The sequence below is a fragment of the Stegodyphus dumicola genome, chromosome X1 (assembly GCF_044657685.1).
Source record: "Stegodyphus dumicola isolate Sdum_Otavi_A_Nest chromosome X1, ASM4465768v1".
Taxonomy (NCBI): Eukaryota; Metazoa; Arthropoda; class Arachnida; order Araneae; family Eresidae; genus Stegodyphus; species Stegodyphus dumicola.
In genome coordinates this window covers 22,305,028-22,324,346 of record NC_140780.1, presented here as the reverse complement: position 1 = coordinate 22,324,346, position 19,319 = coordinate 22,305,028, and the positions used below count along the sequence as shown (strand labels likewise).

Here is a 19,319-nt window from a genome sequence, read left to right as displayed (position 1 = left end):
AGCCTGCAGAAGATCGGCACAGGAGCATTTCAGATACAGACAAATGGTGCAACATGCTCTTCTCAGACGAGCTTCACTTTAGAATATAAACTGGCAACAGGCAATACCTTACCTGAAAGAACCTGGTAAATGGAATACTCCCGTATTTATCCATGAAAGTCTCCGATTTGGCATCGACCTGTACATTATCAGGAATGGAGCGCTAATCGTTTAGCAATGTAAGGATGAGATCCTCAGACCTATTATGGTCCTTTACACTGCAACAATCGAGGATTCTCATAGGTCATTCTCATAGACAACACCAGGCCACAACGTGCTCAGCTAGAGGACTATTTCCTTTTAGACTAAGGAATCTTTTGAATGATTGGCCACATTTTTCTCAGACATGAACCTAATAAAACATGTTTGGAACATTCTAAGTAGAGGGTTACTAGCTGCTTATCACCCGCAGAAACAATTCCGAAGCTCTTTTCTACAGAAAATGTTAGAGAATACCAGGTTTAAAGAGAAGGGCTAGCTCATTCCTTTGTGACTCTTCGCTGACACGATCCTCATAGGGTTAGTTAACAGGAAGAAGTCTGATGTCACTATGTTGCATCTGCTGTGACTTCACCTGTTTAAGATTGTGCTTTTGTTCTGCTGTGAAACAATATTCTAACAATGTGGACATCCTAAATTTTAATCACATATATTGTTTTCTAATAAAGTAATTTTATACTCCATGTTAATATATTTTTCGATAATTAATTAGCATTATTATGAGAACATTCAATATTTTAATGGTTTGAAGACTAGTTTTACGTTACCCATTACCACAAACGAATGTCAGTAACTGTTCAGAAAATATAAAAATGGAGTTTATTAATTTACAGTATGATATAAATCTCATTCAAAAATTTGCAGATACAAATTTAATTAACTTTTATTAGCACTTGTCAAAACTTAATATGTTCAGTTATTAATTTTTGCTATAAGAATAATCACTTCATTTTTAGAACATTTACATGAGAACAGTCTTTTTCATGGTTGAAAGTTAACAAGTCTACGAAAAGAACCAGACTGCCATGAACATCTACAACTTGTGATGATACCCCCAAGTTCCCTCCAAGATTACAAACTTCATGAAAATTGAAATATCATGAGGTATAGCTGAAAGGTGTAGAAAAAAACAAAGATGTTTACACTAATTAACATACAAATATTTTTTTTTCCCGTTTTGCAGCATAGAAAAATCTAATAAATAAAAGAGTTGTCATTATTTATTCTTAAGTTTTGTCCCTCTTGGGAAGCTTTTGTATATTTCTTTTTAGTTTAAATTAAAAATTATTTAGCAGTTCAATATATTACTATTAACTGAATAAATGAAAGTGTGAAAGTTTTAATATTTAGCCGTCAAATTTTAATATTTATCTGTTTTAATTCCAAATTGTGATGAACAGAAATTTCTTGCAAATACCCACTCCTAGATTTCAAGGAAAACATAAGCATGAATTTGATATTTTTCTTTGCATTATTTTTTATTCATATTTTTTGACAAATATGGTGCTCTTATATTTTAAGACAGCTATTATGTTGACTAATGCACTGAGGACGAATATTCCTTACACATTTCCAAGTGCACACAATAACCACTGCATAATTTAGATGATTTTAAACTACATAATTTTTGCATCATTCAGTAAGATGTTACTAAACAAGACAAATCATACTGTTCTTTTGTAACATGTACAAGTGTGTTTCTACCATTACTGTGGCTCACTAGTGTGTGATTGGTCACAGTGCTGAGCTGTGGTTATTCAACTTGGGTTTTGGTCGCCAGCAAACATGAGTTGCTTTAGTTTTCTGGTCTGTATGTAGTTAGATGATGGTCGAAAAGAAAGAGTGCATGTTCATCTTCTTATTCATCAACTGCAGATAAATTTTGCTATACATTGGCATCAATACCTATTGTTCTACATCTGCAAAATTCTATATGAGCAACACCATCTCAGAAACTACATGAAGGAAAGATATGTGTATCTAACTTCGAATACATCTCTCACAAAAGCATTCCTTCTAGGACCCTCACTTTCACTACCTTACACAGTTGCCAACTTTCCGAATAATCCACGTTCATCACAGTAATGAAGCAGACCATTTTATTTACTTTAAATTACTAAATATTGAAATCATTTTATTCTGCAACTAGAATCCACCTTTTGTCATAAAGCTAGCATTTTAAAATTTATACATATATTTTCCTTTAATGCATATATAAGCAGAAAATTATCTGGATATTGATGTCTATGTATAAAATACAGGGTTATCCAAATTAAACTTCCCCAACTCAGAGGCCTGTACACAGTGTTGTATAGGTCATAATGTGATGAAATTTTAAAAACAGACACTTCAGATCATGTGCTCGAGATTTATTAAACAAAAAAAATTAGTACAAGAAGTTGCCGATAGGTGGCACTGCAGATCAACAAGACATTCTGCAGATGTTCTATATGTGTGCCGTGGTTCTCCACAATTCTTTCCATTCGCAAAGCAGTGTGTTCCACAGCGGAATGCAGCACCACATTAATTTCACGAACATGTTGAATAATTGCGCCTTTCAGATGTGCCAAGGTTGCTCGGTGTTCTCGGTAGACCCGATCCTTTAAGAATCCCCATAACCAAAAGTCACATGGCGTGAGATCAGGCGAGCGGGTAGGCCGAGCTGTAGGGAAACAGCGGCTGATCACACGTGCATCGGTAAAAGTTGCCCATAACACCAGCTGAACACCACGAAGAATATGGGGAGGTGCACCATCGTGCATAAATATCGTGTCCTGGAGGCGGCCACGTTGTTGCAGTTCAGGGATCACAAATGTTGTCAACATGTCCTGATACCATTTTCCTGTGACAGAGCAGGTCTTGAACCCTGTTGGAGTCACCTCTTCAAAAAAATAAGGCCCAATGGCAAATGTTGCAGTGAAACCACACCATACAGTAACCTTTGGAGGGTTCAAGGGCCCTTGATGGATTGCGCGCGTGTTTACACTTGCCCAAATGCGGCAGTTATGCGTATTTATTTGACCATCAGGTGAAAATGGGCCTCATCCGTCCAAAGGATGTTCCACGGCCAAGCAGCATTGACTTCCATTCTGGCAAGGAACTGCAACGCAAATGTTCTCCGAACTACAGGATCCCCGTCGGACAGCTGGATTTTGTAAAGAAAATAACCGAGGATTCGACACATCACATACAGTTTTAACATAAGAAAAATAATCCCCTTTATCAGTTTTATCCAAGTAGTGAAATAAAATGCAATAAGAGCATCCCACAGATCTTTGATTCTTTCTAAAACACATAAAATGTACACCCACCTATGGTCTGGTCTCTTCAAGGGCTTAAGTTTTTTAATGGCAAGGGATTCACAGATTTTGAAAAAATTTTCTCTTTTACTGCAGCTTTTCATATCAAAATAGATATCATCAAACAAATCTTCTAAGTATCTATCAAAACATAAAGCAAATTTTTTTGCACAGTTATTAGCTGTATGGCATGTGTCACCATCAATATCTAATAAGTGGGTTGCTTTGTTTGATCGTAGTCCGATTTCAACACCCTTTTTTTTTTCCCACGCATGGTGTTACATGAGTCCATTAATACACTAATTAAGTTTGCCCATGGAATATTATTATCTTCAATAGTATTAACAACTGCTTTAAAATCAGCTTCTGAATTGCAAGATTCCATCTTTAGAGATGCAAAATGATGAACTACAACTTCATTTTGATTGTTGTCATAAAACTGCACCAATATTGCCGGTATACTTTCTTGAGCATTACTAGTACTTTCATCCAAATTTAGAGCAAATGGAGTCTTCTTTAAAGTTTTAATGATATTTTCCTTAATAGTTTTTGCGAGCCCATATTTCATCTTATAACATGCAGTAGCCCTGGACATTTCCAACGAGTTTAGTGCCGTCTGATCGTGGCTCAACTGTTTGCAGAGTTCAATTAAATTGGTAGCTACAATGAAAGAAAGAGAATTCTCGGCGATAAACAAAGTTATTAATACCTCATGGCATGCTTTTCTTGTCACTATATCCAATGGCCGAGCATCAGTCTCCAGTAAGTCATCAGTATTTTTTGAATTAGCATAATTACTTAAAGTCATTGAATGTCTAATGTACTTTGAATATTTTATGTGCGTCATAGTTTCAGAATGATTTGTGAAAGCCTTAAATCCTTCCCCACCATACTTCAGCAGTGAGTTACAAAAAACACAATATGCTTGTCCAGCAACATTTATTTTCTTGTACTATGTGCCGATGGTATCCCCATTACCATCTCTCCGTTCAATCCAATTCCACCTAAATGCATTCCAAACACCTTCTTCTAATTGTATAATATCACTATTTATATCGAGAAATTTCATAGTGAAATTCTCTTGCGTACATAAATAAAAAAATATTTCAATAAACGAAACGAAAAATTTACACGTGCATCAATAAATGAAACGAAAATTTTACACAGCGGAGAAAAAAAACTTGCGAAGCGATCAATGACAAATAGCTAATACGGTGAAAAATCCCCCTTCTCTACTTATTGGCGCCACGCCAGGAGAGATAAGACCTTTGAACCCAGAGTCATGTGATCGCACATCTGGTCGAACGAAGTCTCTCCCTTTTTTTTCTGCCGCGCCTACTTGCCGAAAAGAATCCAGAAGAGAATGTCTGAGAACCAGGGGGAATGAGTCATAACTCGCAATAAGGAAAGAACAAAAAAGAAGTTTTTCCCCCTTTTCACGCATTATCACTGCCTTTGGAGAAAGAAAGGAAAAGTTTTCACCACACACACACTGACCTTGCATTTTCTGCTTTCAAAGCAAACAAAATTACCCAGATCAAAATAAATAATTCATTATTATTCCTACTTTCTTTTGAACGACGATCCCCGGAATTTCCGGGTATCGAAGTTCAAAATCCCCGGAATTTCCCCGGAGCACAAACACCCCTGGCTTACCTACTGTTGAAATGCTTTATGCACTGATTGTCTATTGAATTGACACAATACTGTCTTAAAATGAGAAATTAAAGTTAATGACCTAAAACTGCAATAGTATATTACAGTACAAGTGAAAAAATTGACAGTTTCACTCACACGCATGTCAGATTTCAACAATGCTTATGGGGGCCAAACAAAATTTTAATAAATATTATGGGGTCCCGTGGTTGCAAAAAATATCTCAGTGATAAAAGGGGGTCGCGACTGAAAAATTCTAAAAAGCCATGCTCTAGATTATCTAAAGAGCAATTAGTTCTTTCAAACTTCTGCTACAGACTAGCATGGCGAGATCTACTTCAATTTTCATGATCAATGTGATTTTATAATCAGATAAGATGTGTTACTTTCATGTGTTTAAATAAACTTATCAAAACATGTTGACATGAACATCTGCAATGCATATTTGGTTAATCTTCAGTTTGTAATAATTTGGTGACCAGCCCACTTCTGATGCCATTTTCCCCAGTTTTCATTCTAGGCCGAATTATATTTCCAACAGAATCTTTCCATATTCTTACTATTTCGGCAGAATGAAAATACATATTAAAATGTTTTAAAATGACTGTTAGAAGAACAAATAACCTTAGCTTTGGGAGGATAGGGTTATTATAAGCTAATATGTACCATATAATAAAAAAGCTCATGACCAAATAAAGCTGGCCATGTCAGTCAGAGAATTAAGATAAAATTATGCAATAAGACAATTTGGTGGTGAAAACCTATTCCACAGCATATTCATTTTAAAACTCATCAGAATCAATACACATTCAGATTAGTTTAATACATGGAAGCACATTCAACAGCAATGTTTATTTGGCTCTATTCTTATATTTGCCCTCAGATCACCAAATGTGGCGATATATATTCTGCGCTGGTTTTTGGCGCAAATGCGGTGGTGTGGTTTGGAGGACGTTGTTTGTATGGCAACCCTTTTGACGTTCAAACTTAACTCTTTTGCTGCAGTGGTTTAATTGCTCATTGGTTCGTGTCGTGCGTGTTTTGAAATGGCCTATGTTGCAATGATAGACGTGGTGGCAAGATTTCAATCGTGTATTTCAGATTGTGTGGAAAGTAAATTTAGTACGATCTTGGAGTTGTTAACAAGTCTTTTGTTCACGGGTGTGTTTATGAGGATCGAAGTGTATTTTTTGAATTTCTGAGGGACTTTTAAAATGGCTATTTAAAATGGCAGAGCTGCTATGAGAACTCAGACGAAGAAGGGCATTTCTGATAGTTCTCGCATGGATTTGAAGTCAAATGCTTGCTTTACGTATGTGACTGTCAGCGGAGTTTCAAGATTTGGATCGTGGTTTTTGTGCAGTAAGTTAACTTTGGAGGAAGTTTTTATCATTACTTTTGAAATTTTGAATCGCGGAAAGACATGTGATATAGCAAAATAGTGGCACTTTTGCTCACAGACGTTGTGTGACTGGCGAAATTTTGTTAGCAAATGTATTATGGTAAGTTGTTGGCGTCAGGATTTCTCACTTGTATCCATTATGTGTATCTTTTTGATTTTGCGTTATTATTTAACAGGACAGAAATTCACAACCAACATCATTATAATACTTTATTCTAATACTCTTCTAAAGAGTGCATGAGTGATCAATTTAGTCTGCCCCCGTGGTTACATTCCTTATCTCCAGTTTTTCTTTTTATTACAAATGCTTTGAATATCTTTTAATATCATGACGCCATCTGGCATCTTCCACTGGTAGACAGTGGAAATTGCTAACATTCGAGCACCCTGACTAAACAATTGCCCTCAATTGTTGCCTTTTTTTTTTTTTTTTTTTTTTAAACTTGGGCGGCAATACCACAAGAATCCACATTTTGTGTACAGTATAATCATAATTTAAAGTTCTAGAATGAACAAAAAGTTCTTAATGAAGTTTTTCCATTAAAATTCTTTGTAGGTTTGAGAAAAGAAAAAATAAAAGTTTACATTACCTGTAGCTTCATGAGTTAACATCCGAATTACCGGTTCCTCTTCATCCAACTCATCTAGGTTATTAACATACGAAGACTTCAGCTGGCTTACCCGGGCTGTTGTTGTATAGTCTACCACACTCTTTTCCCTCCATTTGGGTCACTCTGTAAATATCACTGGGGAGGACTTCTGTCACAATCAAAGCTGTTCGGCACTTTTTCTTGTCGTAGTAGTCTTTCATCTTATGCTGTTTCCCTTCGGTGACAGTTCGTGTTTCTCCTTGAACTTCTTTTGGATCAGTCCATACATCTGCACTTTCATCAGCAACTTTTCGTAGGATTCCATCGTTAAATCTTGGGGAATAACCGTGTAGGATTTCCAAAAGGTGTTTTATCCGTAGTTTTGTTGACAGTATTATTCAAATTTTGTTCAATTTCTTTTATTCGTGAATCTCAATCTTCGTGGCATGAATCACTCATGGATGAGGATAAGATTGTTCTATTAGCTCTTTCTACCATCCCGTTAGCCATTGGATGTTGCGTAGAGTTTAACGTGCAATTTATTGTTTTCATGACAGTACAGCTTGAATTGATGTGATATATAACAGCTTCCTCTATCACTGATGATTCTATGAGGGAATCCAAATTCATCAGCAAAATATTTGAGAGCTTTTAAAACATATAAAGAGAATGTATTTTTTACAGGGAACAGCCTGGTAAATCTTGTGAAATTATCGATTATTAGCAGTAAGTCTTGATTTCCTCTTCAACTTTTCACAAATGGGCCTAGATGATCCATGTGTATAATCGAGAAAGGTCTTCCTCCTGGTCTAATTGGGTGTAACTACCCCTGCTGTTTACCTACTGAAATTTTATTCACCAAACACCCACAGCGATTTTACAGACAGTTTTGTCCACTGAAAAATGTCCCATTAAAACATGAAATTTTACTGCTATGCTTTTCCTCATACTTTTGGGAATTACGTAGAGCAATTTTTCTCTCCCTTTACTGAAAACACTCCGATATACTATATTTCTTTTAAAGACGTAATTTGTAATTTTCTGTTTTTCTTCTCTTGTTCTCTCGTGCGGTTGTATTTTCCGTTGACGTTTCAGACATTATTTTCGTTTAAAAGTTTTAGTTTTTGTAATTCAAAATTCCTTTATTTTCCCCGATCTTGCTCTTCTAACTGTATTCGTTTTTCGTGTTCTTGAGTTTCTAATTGCGCTTGTCTTTCCAATCTTTCATCATCTTCTTTCTTAAGTCTTTCCTCGATAATTCTTTCAAAGACTTGCTTTACAAATAATTCGTCATAATTTTTACTATTAGTGATGATGTTTTTAATTGTAATCAGAATGGCGTCTGGTGGAACCGTTTGACCAATTTCCCTCGCAAGTTCAATTACATTGCTTTTGTGTCCCTTGCCAAGAAAAGACATCTTTTAAGTTGCCTTTTTATATACGTTTAATACTTATTATTGATACATTCAATAGCTTTTGAAAATACATTTAAAAACTTTCATACATACGTTTAATAACTTTACAACAGAGTAAAAACAAAACGTTTACTTTTTTCGTTTATGCATCAGACCTTCAATAGCGTTCAATCACAATAGATTGACATCGACAATCCCAATTCTGAAATTGTTGGCATCAAGATTTTTCTCTTACATCCACTATGCGTATCTCTTTGATTTTGCATTATTATTTAACAGGACAGAAATTCACAACCAACATTATAATACTTTATTCTACTACTATTTTAAAAAGTGCACGAGTGATTAATATCGTCTGCCGCCGTGGTTATATTCCTCATCTCTCGTTTTTGTTTTTATTACAAATGCTTTGAATATTTTTAACATCACGGTGCCATCTGGCGGTGACTGTGGAAATTGCGGTTGATCTTTACAATATGGTAACTGGTAGTTTGGCGACATTTTGGAGGCGATAAAGGTTACTACCTGGGACTTTGGTAATAATGTGAGCAGTACTCAGTTCCGATTAGGCATTATTTTGTGTGGGGGAAATGAGAGATCATGGGATATGTCATGTGATATTAATGGACGAATTACGGTTCTTTAATCGGAAAAGGGGGGAATTTGGACAAGTATCTGTGGATGTATATTATTTTGTATTAAGCTTCATTGTGTGTTGTGTGAAGTAGGGTTGAATAATTTTGGGATTGTATGGCGCTGTCTAAAGTGAATTGTAGATGTGATAAAGAGAATTTTTTTTTATCAAATTCTATCAAATTCGGAAAAAAAAATCGTTCAGTAATTTTATTGAATCCATAATAAAAGTGTATCCACCATGTAAGGAAGATTCGGAAGAAGATTAGGTTAGTTAGACTTTGTTAAGAATGTGAGTAGTATTCAGTTCTGATTACGCATTATTTTGTGTGAGGGAAATGAGACATCATGGGATATGTCATGTGATATTAATGGACGAATTACTGTTCTTTAATCGGGAAAAATCTGGGAATTTTGTATTTGGCTTTATTCTGTGTTGTGTGAAATAGTGTTTGTGAATTTTTGGATCCCATGGCCGTAAGTAAAGTGAATTCGAAATGGGTATTTAGTGGTATTGAAAAGGATAGTAAGAAATGTTTTTTAAGGTTGTGTGAGAGAGAAATAAAGGTGTTTTAATATGTTATTTATTTTACCTGGTATCTTGCTTTGAAAGATAAGTATGATTTTAAAGATTCTGATACAGAAGGAAGAAAAGTGTATCCGCCACGTAATCAAGATTCTGAAGAAGATTAGGTAAGTTAGTATTTTTAATTATTTGAGGATATTATTTTTATGCATTGTTGTAAATGTAAGGTGGAGAGGAATTTGGTATTATTGGGAAAATTGTTATTAGCAGTGATTTAGTTTAAAGTAATTAGGATTGTAAGGTAATTTTTATTAATTTAATGTATGTGCTCATTTATATTTTAAGTAGTGTTTTTGAATTTAATTATATTTTAATGAAATGATAGTTATTTTGTGAATTTTATGCTTGTAGGAATTTGGTATACGTTTAAGTTGAAATAAACATGCATGGAAATAATTTAAATATTTGATACTAAATATTTGTAATGCTTCATGTATGAATTCGTTGGTGACGTGTATAATGTAATAGATGATTTAGAGGTAAAAGTTTTTGGATATTTTATTTATTTTATATGTGGAAATGTTCATATTAGGAAAGGGTAAATACTTTTTCGCGATCATGTAATTTCATATATGTTCTTTTAACCGGGTTTAAAGATTGAGAAAATTGTCATGTATTTTCGTGAAATTTTTTTAATTTATGAGAAAAAAGCAGTGTACATGGATATAGTAAGAGTGTGCGCAATGCCATTTTTGTGCAATTCTGGGATGTTTTTTTAAGTAAAAATAAGTCGACGTGTACATGGTTCAGTGATATTTTAATGAAATGATAGTTATTTTGTGAATTTTATGCTTGTAGGAATTTGGTATACGTTTAAGTTGAAATAAACGTGCATGGAAATAATTTAAATATTTGATACTAAATATTTGTAATGCTTCATGTATGAATTCGTTGGTGACGTGTATAATGTAATAGATGATTTAGAGGTAAAAGTTTTTGGATATTTTATTTATTTTATATGTGGAAATGTTCATATTAGGAAAGGGTAAATACTTTTTCGCGATCATGTAATTTCATATATGTTCTTTTAACCGGGTTTAAAGATTGAGAAAATTGTCATGTATTTTCGTGAAATTTTTCTGATTTATGAGAAAAAAGCAGTGTACATGGATATAGTGAAGAGTGTGCGCAATGCCGTTTTTGTGCAATTCTGGGATGTTTTTTTAAGTAAAAATAAGTCGGCGTGTACATGGTTTATGTGTATGTGTTATTTTAAAAATGCGTAAGGAGGATGGTATTGTGCAGTTTTTCCTAATTTTGCAGTGAATATTTGTCATGATTAAGCAGTTTTGTTTCATAAAATTTCTAGCATAAGTGTAATTCGGCTAGTAGATTGTTGGAAGAAGTGTTCAGGAGATAAAAAGAAACATGTCTTTACTTCGTGAAGACAAAATGACGGCGGGGGAAAAAAATAAAGGGTTGCTGTAGGAGAGTTGGTCGCCAAATTTTTGCCAAAAAATCGCCAAGTTACCATAATGTAAAGATCAACCGAAATTGCTAACAAAGTGCATTTTAGGCTGATCTTTGGAATATGGTAACTGATAGTTTGGCGACATTTTGGAGGCGATAAAGGTTACTACCTAGGACTTTGGTAATAATGTGAGAAGCACTCAGTTCCGATTATGCATTATTTTGTGCGAGGGAAATGGGAGATCATGAGATATGTCATGTGACATTAATGTACGAATTACAGTTGTTTAGTCGGAAAAGGGGGGGAATCTGGAAATTTCGTATTTAGCTATATTCTGTGTTGTGTGAAACGTGACATTAATGGACGAATTACAGTTCTTTAATCGGAAAAGGGGGTTAATTTGGAAAAGCTTCATTGTGTGTTGTGTGAAATAGTGTTGATTAATTTTCGGATTGCATGGCACTATGTAAAGTGAATTCTAAATTTTTAATGCGTTTATCTGATAATAATAATAAGTTGAAATTGTGTGAAAGGAAGGATATTACAAGTTTAAATGGTGGTGCAAGAAATATGGTGAAAATGGACATTTTGTGAAAAGGAGTGTAAGGAAGGGTACGTGGTTTGCTGAAAGTAGTTTTGAGTATAGGTGAAATTTTATTAATTTCTTATTACTTGGTGAATAGACTTCCAGTTGACTACTGGATTTAGGATTTAGAAATTAGCAGTAGTACTGCAGCGATGTAATGAAGATTCTGAAGAAGATTAGGTAAGTTAGTATTTTTAATCATTTGAGGATATTATTTTTATGCATTGTTCTAAATGTAAGGAGTAAATAAATTAAAATATTATTTGAAAATTGTTATTAGCAATGATTTAGTTCAAAGTAATTAGGATCGTAATCTAATTTTTATTAATTTAATGAATGTGCTTATTTATATTTTAAGTAGAGTTTTTTAATTTAATGATCGTGATTTTGTGAGTTATATGTTTGTAGTACTTTGGAATATGTTTGAGTAGTATACGTCGAGTATTTTCATGCATTTTTGTGAAATTTTTCTAATTTATGAGAAAAAAGCAGTGTACATGGATATAGTGAAGAGTGTGCGCAATGCCATTTTTGTGCAATTCTGGGATTTTTTTTTAAGTAAAAATAAGTCGATGTATACATGGTTTAGTGATATTTTAATTAAATGATAGTTATTTTGTGAATTTTATGTTTGTAGGAGTTTGGTATACGTTTTAGTTGAAGTAAACCTGCATGAAAATAATTTAAATATTTGACACTAAGTATTTGTAATGTTTGCGGTATGAATTCGTTGGTGACGTTTATAATATAATAGATAATTTAGAGGTAAACGTTTGTGGATATTTTATTTATTTTATATGTGGAAATGTTCATATTTGGAAAGGGTATATACTTTTTCGCGATAAGGTAATTTCATATATGTTCTTTTTACCGGGTTTAAAGATTCAGAAAATTGTCATGCATTTTCGTGAAATTTTTCTAATTTATGAGAAAAAAGCAGTGTACATGGATATAGTGAAGAGTGTGCGCTATGCCATTTTTGTGCAATTCTGGTATTTTTTTTTTTAAGTAAAAATAAGTCGACGTGTACATGGTTTATGTGTATGTGTTATTGTGAAAAACGCGCAAGGAGTTTGCGATTGTGCACTTTTTCCCAATTTTGCAGTGAATATTTGTCATGATTAAGCAGTTTTGTTAGATAAAATTTCTAGTATAAGTGTAATTTGGCTAGTAGATTGTTGGAAAAAGTGTTCAGTAAATAAAAAGAAAAGAAACATGTCTTTACTTCGCGAAGACAAAATGGCGGCGGAAAAAAAAAAAAAAAATAAGAGGGTTGCTATAGCAGAGTTGGTCGCCAAAAAATCACCAAGTTACCATAATCCAAAGATCAACTGCATTTTATTTTACTGTTTTTACTATGTAGAATGTTATGTTTATTGTTTTTTTACTATGAATTTCTGTTGTTGTTTTTTGAATTGTTTGTAATTTTAGTTTATTTTATTAAGTTGTGCACGATGACTAGATTGTGCAATTTGTAGATTTGTTTTAAAGTTTAAACAGGATACTGTGTACATGGCATTCTTTGAAATTTATTGTTATGTTAATTTATTAAAGCGAAGTGTTCGTAGATTCCTTCATTGCCTAGATTGTGCAATTCGTAGATGTTTGTTTAAGTTAAAACATATTGCTGCGTACATGGATTCTTGCCAAATACTTTTGGTTAGAAACTTTGTTTTTGCGATCTAAATTTTGTTTTTGTTTCGGATTTTTAGTTTAAATTGTGTGTTCAAAACATGGTTTTTGCACATGCGAAAACCACGTTTTTGGAGACATTTTAGGCCTACAGTTCGAAATGTAGACAAAAAAATTTAAATAGTAATAATATGGCACCATGGAGTTTCTCGCCAAAAGCATTTGGAGACAAATTTGTCGCCAAGAGAGGGCATATATAAGAGTAGTTCCGTTTATTTTAATCTGCACATAGCATGGATACAGGCACGTCCATTAATTACTTTCATGGCATAATACTTTTATTAACATTTCAATCTTTAAATACTATACCCTTTTAAGATAAACTTTCACAGAAAATAATCTTATGTATGGGAAAAAAATCAGCTTTAATTACCATGTCAACCTCTATAGTGAAAAAACTATGAATTCTATTTTTAAAACAAAAGAAAAACCAAATACCATTAACTAACAATCACTGAAATACCTATAATGAAAATTACACATAATTTTATTTTTATCCATCCTAAAACCAATCAAAATTTAATAGCCACATGGAGCTAATATCACTTTACGGCTATCTTAAAAGGCCTATACTGAAAACCTGTCCCATGTAGTACAAACTAATAAAATTACTTTTGGTAATTCATAAATTTCTTTTATTATGTAGAGTCATTTCTCAAATAAATATTTATTTAAATTAAAACTATAAATGGCAATCACTGAACAATACATAAAAAAGCAGACAGATTTAAACTACACTGACATAGAATTATGCAAAGTACATTATGCACTTCCGATATGTAACACTGTTCAAAATGAAATTTAAACAAGTATATTTATATATCACACAATGATACAAAAATGGCCAATATTACAGTCTTACAATATCATTCACCTTTATCATCAATCTCTGAATATGAGTATCAAAATAATTACTTAAGCCCGTGAAACCAGTTTTAAATGCAGTTTTCTGTTTGGTATTTGTAAAAAAGAAATTTATTTGTACAAGATAATCGAACAATTGAATCATTTTCTACGATTACAAAGATTAAATTTCAGACAAGCAGGTAAGCATTGAACAAAATTTGGAGAAAAACATCGGAATCATAGACGGCTTACAGTCTAAGTATCAAATAATTCTCAGTTATTTCTGCATCTCAAAAAATCTTACATATTATGCATTCATACAATATCACGATTTCTATAATGATGTGTAAAAATTTAAATTCTATCTTTTCATTGCTATAAAAGAATCTATTAGAAACCTTTTTTCAAGCTTAGCATCAGAAAAAATGGAATTTAAACATTATACACAAGAAAAAGAAGGAATTTAATATAAAAGGCACAGGCAACCAAACTTTCTCACTTGAGCATCCAAACTTTACATATCAAATTACTATAGCACTTGCTATTTAAGTAAATCTACGCGATCATTTTTTGAAGAATGGGCAATGATATAATCAAATACTACAGGGAAACACAAGAAAACAAATTTATAGCTTTGCTCCGTGTAATACAACATGCAACAATTTCATCTCAAGAATAAATACAAATTACTAACTATACTGCGTATGATACAGGACTCTTTTGTTTTCCTGAACGCTAGCGCTTCATGCAGCAATGAATTATACCATTATATTAAATGAACCCGCCAATCTTAAAAACTAATACAATATATAACTATCCCGCGCATGTGCTTTGACGTTTACGTGACCGACTACGTGATAATGATATTCAACACAATTCAGCAACACAGAAACATTCTTAGGGATGAAATTGCATTACTACTTCTATCATGCATTTTCTTAATATCAACAAATAATAAATTCATGGGAAAGTTTTTGAATTCAAAGAATATAGAGTGCAGAACCCCTACAAACGAAGAATTCTAAATGTTATGCCTAACGTTAATACATAGCACGGAAGTGTTCTGAAAATATTTTAGAACAACACACACGTTTTAATTCAAAAGGTGCAATCAAATAAGCCTGTAATAATACCTACATTGTACTCGTGGTCCAGAGCTTGTAATAATTTCTCTTTTATTTCGTATGGCGAGTGCTGCATGGGGCCGCGATTCGGTATCCCCACAAATGCTTGCTTGCACACCACTCTGTGCTACTTCCTACTATGAGCGCTCGATGATCCAGCAACGATATGGCGGACATAAGGAAGCAATGGCTGACGGGAAATATGTGTGTAGGGAAAAAACACCAGAATGTATGTTACGTTGGGGACCGTTGGAGTATGTTGATGCGCAGATGTCTCTGCGCAACTAGTCGTACGTTTGGCATTTTTATCATGTTTGAGCTAACCGTCCGACGTCGTACTTGTAGACACTTCCGGGACCGACACGGTTACGATACCAATTACATATATACAGAAAATTGCTATCGATATCGATTACTTCCGTTTCAAACTGCGGAATAAAAGCCACTTTACATGATCCAGTTTCTTCACCATCAATTCAATTTTTCATTTAACACGTTTCGATGAAGTGGTCAACAAGATCCCCTGTAACTGATAATCTAGTTAATTTCAATGAGTATAATAACCTAGTTATATTTAATGAATAAATTATGATTTATTTATGCAATGCGAAAACGAAGCAGGTGCCCTCAGAAAATTTTCCAAGTTCTTGCATGCTTTGCAGTCTAAGCAACATACCAACAAAATATGTAATAACCACACTTAAGTTATTCTAATGCATATATATTCTGCTCATTTTGCTATTTGCAATTAGTATAATAATGATTTGCGGCAACAATAAAATCTGTTTGCGGTTACTGCAGGGCAGAATTTGCGTATTTTGTTAATCCCATAAAATGACATATATACAGGCCCGCGCCGACAATAGGTGCAAGGTCGCGCGGCGAACGAGAGTGCAAAGTCCAAAAGGCGCCTGGCAATCATTAAAACAAGCAGTTCGTCTCGCTGCCTGTCTAAACAGAACCGATTAGGATTTTAACTTTAAACGACTCATGTAAAACCTGGAAAGCTACTTATCAGGATATATACCTAGGCAGTCTCGGCCACGGGTGTTTAAAATCAGTCTCCACAGGACTGGAGTCATTGCTAGCGATGGCTGTTTCAGGCTCGACAGTTACCATATGTCATTTTAGTCCGTTCAGCTGGTTGTGGTCGAGCTATATAGTCAGATATTTATGGTTTTCCGGGGCGAAACACCCTAGTCGGTGGAGTTGGGGAATTCAGCGAACCTTTAAACTGCTTGAGGTTTCCAGTGGGCGCCTGGAGCATCAAAACTGCATATTTATATCCTTCCTTGGTTTCTATCTGGAGACGTCTGAAACTGACATATGTATACCATGATATAGGGTTAGCAGGCCGGATTGTTGGCCCGGTCTGTCTGACAGTGTTTAAATGACTTCGTGTTGCTGTCCGGGTTTGGAGGCCTCTGTTGATGGTAGATGTCTTTACAATCCCTCCAGAACGGGGCCGTGGAATGTGAATTGCTAAGTATTCCTGTTGACTCAGCTTAGCTCGTCGGCTCGGCCGATAGGTTAGCGGCCTCTTGGATCGCCTTTAGGGGTTGGGGCGTTCAACTGCGTTAAAGGCAGCCTCTAGCTTGCCAGGTCTGAGTGACCCTTCCTCTTAGCACACTGTCTTATTTGACCGAAAGTTTTTAACAGGGCAGGAGCTCGTCTCTGGTGTTCTCTTCTGTCTCATTTGAACTTAAAAATACGTGATGCCGATGCGTATGTAAGGGCTGAGGCATTCGATAAATTGCTTAATCCTTATTTTGTGTTTACTGTTGCAATAGTAGTAATTTCTGCAACATTTATCTTTTTATGTTTGCTTGTTATTGTTTTTCTACGTAAAAAAGGTAAGTGCAGTTACATATTATGTTAAACATAGGTTGACTTTTTAATTCGGAAAAGCAACGATTTGAGCATAATTACTCGAAAACTGTTTACCTCTCATGTATTCTTGGCTGAGTAAATTACTAATACCTAAACCATTTTCCTCATTAAAGTCTTTTCGTCCTTCACCGGTCGTATCTGTTGAAACACAAAATACTATAAACCTTTCTTCAATACTCGTGTTCGTATTTTCTAAATTAAGATAGATACCTCATACAAATTAATATTTGCTCTTGATGTCTGTCATCAGGGTTACAATCAAGTAAAATAGAAAAATAATTTGCCTGTTTGGCCTTACTTAAAATAATTTGCTTTATATTATCCCCTGATAAGCCAATTCTTTCATTTTGAATTTTATCTTCAAGGCAATGAAGCATATTTTTTTAAGTTGGAATTTTATTAATATATACAAATATGATAGGGTCAATTATTGTGATCATTTCCACACACTTTAAAAAATTATTATTTCTTTCGAATAACTTGTTACTGGAAAAACGGAAGTTTTGTTTGGGTAGAATAATTCTTTCAATAACATCACGCCTACGCTAAAGGCCCGATTACACTAGCGGAACTTTGCTCCTAACAAACGTAAGCTAACTCGACTGCCTAACCTAACCTAACCCAAGTAGTCAATTTTGAAAAGGAATTGACGTAAGAGATGAAAAATTTTAACTCCGAGCCTATGAGATAGAGCTATTGGAGATATAGAAGCTTAATGTCATAGGAGCTTTAGTGCCTTTTTAAGTGTAACAAGTGTCTTCTTTGAATAAGGCTCTTATATACCCGAGCTACTATATAGGAGTCTCATCCTTGGTTACATCAAACTTGTATTTCATTTCCTGTGTTTTACTTAGGCCCATAATATTTTTTTGTATAGCGATATTTTTTCTCTTTTTAAACCATTTTCTTACTGGCTTTAAAAAATTTCATATCGAATGCTTCGAAATAATTTTTTCTAAAACAAAATTGACCCTCGTTCTATTTGTCTTTCCTAAGCACTTTCTTTTGTCCTTCCTTATTTTTCGCCATGAGGGCAAAAAGACTTGACGGGTGCAAAAGTTAGCTTTCCTGTTTGTTTATTTCACATGAGGCGCGAAAATAAACGTTCGAAAAGTGAGTACTTCTACATTTTAAAATATTTCAGATGTCAATTTAACTGTATATGCATATTCAGTTTCTGAGATTTTTTCCCTCAAAGAACCCGTTGGCTTTGTAATTTTACTCGCCACGACTGATCGACTATGAGCGGCGTATAGTTAAGTTATCAGACAAAGCACAGTGCAGGATTTACATACTATAAGCCACACAAGCTATAGTTTAGGGCCCCCACTTTCTTGGGGAACCCCCCAAAAATGGCCCCATATCTCAAATAGCTTATCAAGTGTAAACCCTGCCCTGATTAAGCACATGGAATTGAGCCGGTTAAATGTGATATTTAGTGCATATAATGAAATAAGTTAAATAATAAATGACATAAATTCAAGTTAGCAGAGAAAACAATATATGAAAGTAAATATTATTATACTTAGGTTTATATTATACTTGTGTTCTTCACAGCGTTGTTAAAAAAAACTGCTGTCTCTGTAAGGCAATGATTTTGGAACACAATTTTGTTTCATTTTGTTATTCAGAGGCCCATATACACAGTAAAAAATCCATGAATTGTAGGACAGCATAATTTATTTAAACATAGAACAGATGAATAGAGCACACAGCAATCGAATAATACATCACACAGAATAGTATATCTCAAGCCTGAGTATACTCAAATGATGGATGTGTCAGTAGAAGTGACCACTGCGGCTCTAATAATTAATACGTATGCATGTAAGAAAAAAGTTCACTCGCCTCCGCTCAGCACACTCCTCCTCTGAGCAACATTTTTCAATGCAAATAGAAAATACGAACAAGCAATATATAACACATTACATCAAGAAATTAAAGAAATGATTTTCAATTTATACAGTAATTTTTCTTCACCAAGTAGAAAATTCTGCAATCATATTATCAATTGGTGAATATTCTAATTTGATGATATTGTCGATCACTAAGTCCTTCATAAAATGAAAATGTAAGTTCATGTGTCTGGACTAGAAGATCTTTCACGGTTGATCCACTGGATAGCAGCTTGACTGTCTGTATTCAGAATC

At 34.1% G+C, this 19,319-nt stretch overlaps 1 protein-coding gene across 1 annotated transcript in view; it reads right to left on the bottom strand.

Moving 5' to 3' along the window:
* Positions 1–15,519, bottom strand: part of LOC118198316 (uncharacterized) — a 52,150-nt gene extending 36,631 nt beyond the window's left edge. The window contains exon 1 of the mRNA XM_035369964.2: positions 15,293–15,519. Coding sequence (XP_035225855.1) covers positions 15,293–15,355 — 63 coding nt within the window. The 5' untranslated portion in view covers positions 15,356–15,519. The remainder of the gene's footprint in view (positions 1–15,292) is intronic.
* Between the last annotated feature and the right edge of the window lie 3,800 nt (positions 15,520–19,319).